The 8,304-nt window shown below is 35.4% G+C and overlaps 1 protein-coding gene across 1 annotated transcript; it reads right to left on the bottom strand.

Moving 5' to 3' along the window:
• Positions 1–4,137: 4,137 nt before the first annotated feature.
• Positions 4,138–7,415, bottom strand: ccl25a (chemokine (C-C motif) ligand 25a). Its single transcript, XM_083525374.1, has 5 exons — positions 7,280–7,415; positions 6,712–6,802; positions 5,898–6,015; positions 5,693–5,800; positions 4,138–5,267 (listed from the first exon to the last, which is right to left on the bottom strand). Exons 2-5 carry the CDS (start codon positions 6,773–6,775, stop codon positions 5,231–5,233), a joined length of 327 nt encoding a protein of 108 aa, XP_083381500.1. The 5' UTR covers positions 6,776–6,802; positions 7,280–7,415; the 3' UTR covers positions 4,138–5,230.
• Between the last annotated feature and the right edge of the window lie 889 nt (positions 7,416–8,304).

The following is an 8,304-nucleotide window of genomic DNA, read 5'->3' as shown; positions in this document are numbered from 1 at the left end:
GACTCAGTCAAACACTAAAATATCATGCATTCTGACCACCAAGTTACAATTCAAGTGCAGTAGCTGTAACCATTGAATCCTTATGTTGAAACCCCTCCTCCTCCTCCAACACCAGATTTTTTTGGTGAGCAACTGGTAGAAGCTGAAAGGCATTAATCACTAAGGAAGCCAAGTCTGAATGTTTGCTATGCTAAGCTATCTGGCCTAACATGCTTTGGCTGCCGAAACTCTCCATCCGAGAAGTGAAAAAGAGATGGAACCTTGTCAAATTACCTACTCCACACAATTATGAGCTCCATGCTCAGGCATGCACTTTGCTTAAAAACTTCAGAACAATTTGGCAATTTGGCTATGTGTATATACACACTAAATTAAGCATAAAAATGAGAACCACATTGCCATTAAGCATAAGATTGGTTGTAAACGGTTTCTTAATCTTGAACTTTGTATCAAGTCCAAATGCAATGACATGAAATAATCTTGGGTACGTGTACTGTATTTTTCATGGCCTCTAAAATAGACTATATTGCCTGACTTTTGTATACACATGAAAACATGCTTATACTTTATGAGTGCATATGATTGCACTTTGGAAGAGTAAATGATATGGATATAGAGATTAAACCAGTCCAATCCAGTTTAAGTGTATATATTTATTGTGTGTTTACAGTGTATGGAAAATACAACGGGTATGTGTCCTCGCCACTTTTTACTAAAGCTGTTAAATATTTTATATGTGTTAGTGGTGAAAAGTGCAGAGGAAACTGATGAATGATGTTTTTAGGAGTATCAGTCTAGCCCTATTCAAGCGATTAGTCTTTCAGGGTGGCATCTATAACTCATAAAACATCCTAATCATTAAAGAAAAACATATCAGTCATCAGAATGATACAAAATCACATTTATCTTTCTGCCTTGCTCTAAGGCTAACCAAGAAAATGCACACCTCAGGGACTTCAACACAAGGTGGATAGAGCTGTTTGACATTGGAATGTCAAATTTGGGGAATTTCCTTTCAAGACAACATATTGCCCTTGCGTATTGTGGTTTTCCCAGAGTAACTGGATTTCCATTAGGACAGGATGCATTCACCCTAAATGTCCCTAGTATCTACTATATGCCTATCCTTCTCCACTACTGATGCTTCCTATTTAACACAGAATCCAGCAAATCATTTACAGAATTTTGTTCATGGGCTTAAGGCCAGCAATATCTTGGCATCAACTAATGGTGTTCCTGGTGGTCAGAACACCCTGATGGCTTTTTCGCTTTAGCAGATTTTGCTTTATCGCAGATCTCCCCAAATAAATGGAGAGATGTAGCAGCTGTGTTAGTTTTGATATCTATTATTGTATATTTTAAAATAGATGTTAACCCACCCCACCCATTAGGAGCAGCAAGACAGAACTCTAATTACTTATGTATCTATGGTCCTATGAACCCAAGATAACAACAGGCTTATTTGTCTTTCAAAACCAGTGTTGACCTGAAAAAAAAAATTCCTAGAGAAACATGCCAGTTTTTTTTATTATTATTATTATTGCAAATATATAAAATAAATAAAAATAAATAAATAAACATCTTAGTTGACTTCACACAAAATAATGTATTCACATAATTAGCAGTGCACCTGGTGCCTTTGTTCAAGAATCTGCAATTACATACAGTTGCACATGAAGCCAAAAATTTTATGTAGACTATAGATCTTTAATTATTCTTAAATTTTTTCATCATGCTTTTTTTGACAAGTTTAGGATCGGCTCTTTGTGGTGAGAGTAGGGAGCAGGTTGATAAGAGCCTGTAGAGGTGGAGGTATGCGCTGGAGAGAAGGGGAATGAAGGTCAGTAGGAGTAAGACAGAGTACATGTGTGTGAATGAGAGGGAGGGCAGGACTTGTGCAGAGGAAGAACATGGGGTATATCGATAGGAGAATGCTAAGGATGGAGCCACCAGGAGGGAGGAAAAGAGGAAGACCGGGGGGTATGGAGACGTATGATCTGCTGTGGCGACCCCTAATGGGAGAAGCCGAAAGAAGAAGAAGAAGAAGAAGAAGAAGAAGAGGAAGAATTAACATCTACTTAGAAAACTTAGAGTGCATTTAAAAAAAAATTATTAGAGACAGATTTATTGCAGCTGTAGTTGATGTAATGAAATTTAGAAGATTCTGATCAGCTGATTTGTTAAAACTGGGAGCTAATGAATGCTGATGTTGCCATTACTGTTTAGAGGCTGGGCTTTTTGCCCTTTTTAACATGGGAGAATCCAAGCAATTCATTCAAAAATCACAAAAACGTGTTGACATCAACATGTCAGGTTCCTCTTTGAGTGTATTTTCAGTACAGCTAAATGTAAATACAAGACATTTGCATACAAACAGTTGTATGCACTTATAGAAAGCTGGGGACCACAAAGACACTACAGTATTCCGGCACAAATTAAATGATTCTACATAGATATAGGGATGGCCGGATTGATCCTAAAGTACTGATATATACTCAGCGCTTCAACTGGACAAATATTTCAACCGGACATTTTGTTTAAAAGTACAGTTAGGTTTTTATAAAAACATTTTATACATATTTCACGGAAGTATCGGTATAGACGATACTTGTCTTGTACTTGGTATCTGATCAAAAAAATTAAATAATTGGTATCGCCCATCCTTATACATGCCATGTCCAGAAAGTCTCTACTGAAGTACATTAAAAAGTCAGACTATAGTGTTCAGGTAATCATCAGGATTTGGTAGGAATCTAGATTACCTGGAAATTGAACTATTTGCCCATTATCAGAAATATGAAATTGAAAAAGTGTGAGGTTGTGAAGCATGAGGGTGGCAGCATCATTTTTTATAACAGTGGTGTCAAGCTCAATCGTATAGGGGTCAAAAACTCAAAGCACATTTTATGTGAACATGATTAACATTTATTGAACAGACTAAAACTAAACATTTTTAAAACATAAATATAAAACAGACAGGATACAATATTATTCCAAAATAAATAAACTTAAAATAACAAAATATTTTGCTCTCCTTTAAAATATCTCCAGGCAATCAACTTTTCTCTTGGCCATTGTTAGGGACTAGCTTTGACTTGAAATTAGGGTTGTATACATCAACAAACGCTTGATTGATCGATTGACGTAAATGATGCGGGAATAAGTGCAGGTAGTCTGTCTTCAGTAAGGCAGCTGTTGCACTGCATTATGGGATTTCTAGTTTGTGTGTTATCTGCTCTTCATATTGGGGGCCAATTAAAAAAATTATATATAAAATGATCTCGCAGGGTGGATATATTTTTACGCCGGTCTGGATGTGGCCCACGGGCCTTGAGTTTGACACGTGTTTTATAGTATTTTGCTAGGCAAAAGGACTGGTGCACTTTTGTAATGAGGAAGTAGAATTATCTAGAAATAATAAAGCTAACTATTAAAACTTGGTCACAACTGGATTTTCCAGTAGGAAATTAAACCTTAGTCTAATTCCAGTCTTAAAGGAAAGTGAATGTATTGTAGTGGCCATTACAAGGCCCTGATCTGACTCCAGTAAAGCATATCTGTGCAAGGAGAATCACAAACCTGAGTTATAATATTTCTTATAGGATTAATGGAAAGTAATGTGAGAAGCTTGTGAAAGTCTAATCTATGCATTTGATTTGAGTTTAAGTGAAAAGCCAATGCTGACAAACACAACCAAAGTGTATGTGAACTTTTGTGTTAGATATTATTTTCAAATTTCCTTTTAATGAAATTAGGTACCTGAACTGAGAGTTTGAATGCTTTTAGCCTTAACATTTTTGGCCTCGATTGTTATTAACTTATAATATGTATGTTGAACCACTGACCTAGATATAGTAGACAAGCACTTTGTTTATTCTTTCTTATTTTTTATTTGCTTAGGGAGTGAAATTATGAGTACACATAAATTTCCCGGGTTGTTATTTTATATCCTGGTTAGAGTACCTTTGTCGGCTAAGCAACTAATAAACATACAACTAATGCATGTCTCATTTATGTAAATTCAGTCCCAAAAATAGGTTATTATATAGTAGAAAAAAAAAAACCTTATCATATTATACTCTGATTGTTGTTTCAGGATAAAATTTAACATTTCATCTAAAATAGACTTTTTAATAATTAATATAAAATATGTATTTTATTAATATATGTGGCAAGTCAGATACAATAGACACAAATTGCTTATAATTCGTTGGCGTAGCATCTCAGACACAGACATACACATCATTAAGTAAGCTTGTACATTTTGCTTAAAACATCACATTTTCAGTGAATGAAATGATATAGCACTTATTACTTATTACATACATAATGTGGATCTTTTCCTCTTAGCCACACTCGGGAATTCCATATAAAAAACTGATAAAATGCTACCATGTATATTTTTAAACCATACCGAAACAGAAGTAGTCACACACTGATAGTTATATAATTATTGACTAGCAATAATAAAATACTTTATCAGAAGAACAGCAGTTATAGCCAGAATTTCTTTTTTTTCCTATCAAATCAAAAACGATTTAGAGTTTGTCAAACATTTACAGCATTATTGTAAAAAGAAAAATGTTGACGGTGAACAGTGAAAGAATCAAAAGTAATAAAGATGACAGTCATATTGTTTTTGTAATCTCTAAAAGGTATTCTAACAGTACAAAAAAAATAATTTCCTCTCTACTTTATTAAGCTTGCACTTAATAGTTCTCATAGATAGTCTTTAAAAAAAAATCTTAAAGTTTGACATAGCTGATGATGAGTAAAAATGCACTCATTGAATTTTATAAAATGAATAAAAGTAGACTTATTTACACATCACTCAATAGGCAAGTTCAGTGGTTGCTTTACTTGAGATACACGCTATAATCTCATAAGGAAATGGCAGAATATTTGGTTAGACTGCAAAACTGTTCCACCCACATTTTGATTATATTGTAGATTATAAGTGTTGCGAAAGCACTAGCCATAAAAAAGCATTTATAGATGCTTTTTGTCATTCAGTAACTAGGCCTTATTTCCTTCTTGCTTGCACATACATGGCCGGACCTTTGCACTGAGCCATAGGCAATGGAGGGAAAAAAAAACATTAAGGAAGATAAGTACATGGTGGTAATAGCAGCAACATGCAGGCAGTACTGAAAAGACTATTGCGTCTTGGATGAAATGGACGCAGTGAAGGCAGCACTCCAAAGCTCATCTAAGACAGTGGGGGAGTCCACTATGCTTGGATTTTGTTCTTTTGTTTATTCTTATTGCTGTAGAGAATGAAAGAAATAAAAATTGCAATGAATTTCATAGTAAGCTCTTTTCTGACAAAATAAAGATTGAGTAAAAGTAAAAATAATACTCTATAAGGACAAAAAATTGTGGTCACCTGATCATAATTTAAGTACAGGATTCCACACATACATATTTCCCATTTAATACCCTTCAATCGTAAAGAGAGATGCTTGCATGAAGCTCGCATTGAACACTCGGGCATTGTCATTGTCAAACAGGTTAGTTTAAGTGAAGGGAAAATTGAATGCAACAGCATCTAGAGACATCGTATACAATTGTGTGCCTTCAACTTTGTAGTAACAGTTTGGGGAAGAAGCACATATGAGTGGAAAAGTCAGGCATCCCAATACTTTTGTCCATATAGCCAGTAAAAAACAAAGGAAAAAAAACATCCTATTACCGTCTTCTATGTGGATTATTTTTCTTCCACTCAACAATTCTGATGAGGTCTTTTACCCATCGCTCCGCCGGCCTGGCACAAAGCTGCCGACCTCCCCTCAGTTTGAACCTAAAGAGAAATAAACATTAGCATTCCTAACTCTCTATGTTTGGTACTTCTCTTTTTTTTTCTTCGTTTTTTATTTTTTTAAATTCCTGTGGCTTACACGACCGCACTAAGATTACATCCTCCATCCTGCTTCTGTGTTCGGTAACTGTCCACTCGTCTCTTGATGATTGCATTAACCTCTCCAACATAGGATAAGCAGCAGTCCTCATACGAGCCTACAGAGTGACACACACACACACACACACACACACACACACACACACACACCGAGAACATAGTAGGATTTAATGAATAGGATTATAGTAAGAACAGCACACTGGATCTGTTTTTTTGTTAAGGTGTTGATGTCAAGGAAGATCAACTTCCAAACTCCTCAAAAAAAAAAAAAAAGCTTAGAAAGCAGTAGAACAGAACAAATATCATTTACACAGCGAAAACGAATGCGGCCAGATGCAAGCATATCCACTCCCACTCTTATTCAGTCTTTAGAAATGAATATAAAAGCTCACAATTGAACATCATGTACGCTATCATGCCTTTTTCCTTGAGTGAAAAGCAAACGTTTGCTCAATACTTAAGTAATTACGGCTTGGCGCAGGTGCTGCTTATCACCCATTAGGAATGTTAGATTTACAAACACACTCGAGTTGCTATCATTTCGAACAGCTGTCTTAAGAGCATGACTTCCTGCAACTGCATTTGTTTGGATTAAAGGAACAAGAGATGTGGTAAACTGAGGAAAAGCTTTATAATCTTCCGAAAGTAAACTGTGCAGATATTTACCGAACTACATAAACATGAATGTTGAACAAGAAGTGTTTTCAATTGCATATAAAAACTCATAGAAAGAAGATACGAGCCCTTCTGTGAATGCCGTAAACGATTCATGTAATCAGACATGTGTCATTTACCTTGTGCCAGGGTTTGGTAGAGGGCACAAAAGAACACGACGGAAACAAACAGGATGAAACGCATGACTGAGTTGCGAGGTGATGTCTCTTTCTGCAAGCACACAGAAAAGTCACATGCGCTGCTAATAAAGCTCAACAGATCCAGCATTTTCTAATAGGCATTATTATTTATATTTGTAACCATAGATTAAATGAGTGTTAGAAAGACAATAGGAGCAATCACAAGTTCAATATCATACAGATGTGCACTGTATATAAATAACACACGACACCACATGCATGCGGTACACATGTTTTATGAACGTCCGAAGTTCACTCTCAGTAACATGCATAGCCTGATTTGCATTGTTTCACTATTTCATTAAATACAAGCATTACATTCAGTATATTTTTACTACTTAGGTAAATAAAGCCATCGTGTAATTTTACAGCAATAGCAATTAAAGATTCACATGCAAGAAATTATCAGCAATAAACACACTCACAAAGAATTATTATAAAATCTATAGATAGGAAACTGTGTGCAAAACTGGTGTAATTGTAATGTTCTTATTTGTGAGATATTCACCTGAGTCAGTGTAGGCAATGAACAGAGATGATGTCTGGTCTCCTGGAGTCTGCTCACCTCTTCAAATGGTTCCCCTTTTATAAAGAGTCTAGCGGCGACACCTGAGACAAGAAGAGAACACACCCTCAGAGTGATACTTTCACTTTCCTGGTCAAAGTCATAATGTTTGGTGTTGTTTGCCAATTTTGTCGGAGATGAGACTTCTTTCATATTTTATTGGTGGCTACTATAGCTGTAAACATTTTTTTAGCTGTGTTCATTTTTATACTTTGTGTCTGAATATCATTTTTGGTAAACAAATTTTGTGTTTGTGTCAAATAATCTTCATTTATGGATAATATGCAGTGCCAGTCAAAAGCACAAACTAGTTAAATGTTAAAAATAAATTAATTAATGAATTAAAAAAATTGGGCAATAAATGAGTGAAAGAAAAATCTGTGGAGAGATGAGTACAGATTTGACATTGTTGGCTCTAATTGAAGATCTTATGTAAGACTGAATGTATTCAGACTTCCTTATACCCACAGTCAAACAAGGTGAAGCTGAACGTTTTTTGGGTTGTGTTGGAACAGGAAAGGTTAAAGACTTGTTTGAAAGGAATATAGAACCAACTTTATTATAAAACGGGACCATGACCCGAATCATACATCCAATATTTGTTATTTAGAGAGCAAACAGTCGGCTGGAGTGTAATCTATCATGGAATGCCCTGCCCAGTCACCGCACCTAAATCCAATTGAACTGCTCTGGGATGAACTGGATCACAATGAATGTTTGGAGAAACTAATTGTTTAGATGCCAAGTGTGTGTAAAGGGAGAATTTTTTAATGAAAAATCAAGCTGAACATCTGTTCTTTTTATATTGTTTGGTCATAGTAAATCTTCCTAACATAACATGACCTAGTTTGTTGCATATAAACAAAGGGAACATGCCTGTGATTCTCAAAAACCATACAAGTTTAGGTGCTTATGACAAGCACTCGATATATTTATGTTTATAACCTTTTTTGGACCTTACTATAAGC

This window comes from Silurus aristotelis (genome assembly GCF_946808225.1).
Source record: "Silurus aristotelis genome assembly, chromosome: 22".
Taxonomy (NCBI): Eukaryota; Metazoa; Chordata; class Actinopteri; order Siluriformes; family Siluridae; genus Silurus; species Silurus aristotelis.
This window is presented reverse-complemented; position numbering and strand designations above follow the sequence as displayed.

What these genes read in the sequence shown, in the direction of transcription:
- ccl25a (XM_083525374.1), bottom strand. Translation starts at nt 6,775, where the DNA reads ATGCGTTTCATCCTGTTTGTTTCCGTCGTGTTCTTTTGTGCCCTCTAC. An exon ending in CTACCAAACCCTGGCACAAG is followed by an intron (nt 6,016 to 6,711) that starts GTAAATGACACA and finishes GTCACTCTGTAG; the next exon opens with GCTCGTATGAGGACTGCTGC. An exon ending in AATAATCCACATAGAAGACG is followed by an intron (nt 5,268 to 5,692) that starts GTAATAGGATGT and finishes CATTCTCTACAG; the next exon opens with CAATAAGAATAAACAAAAGA.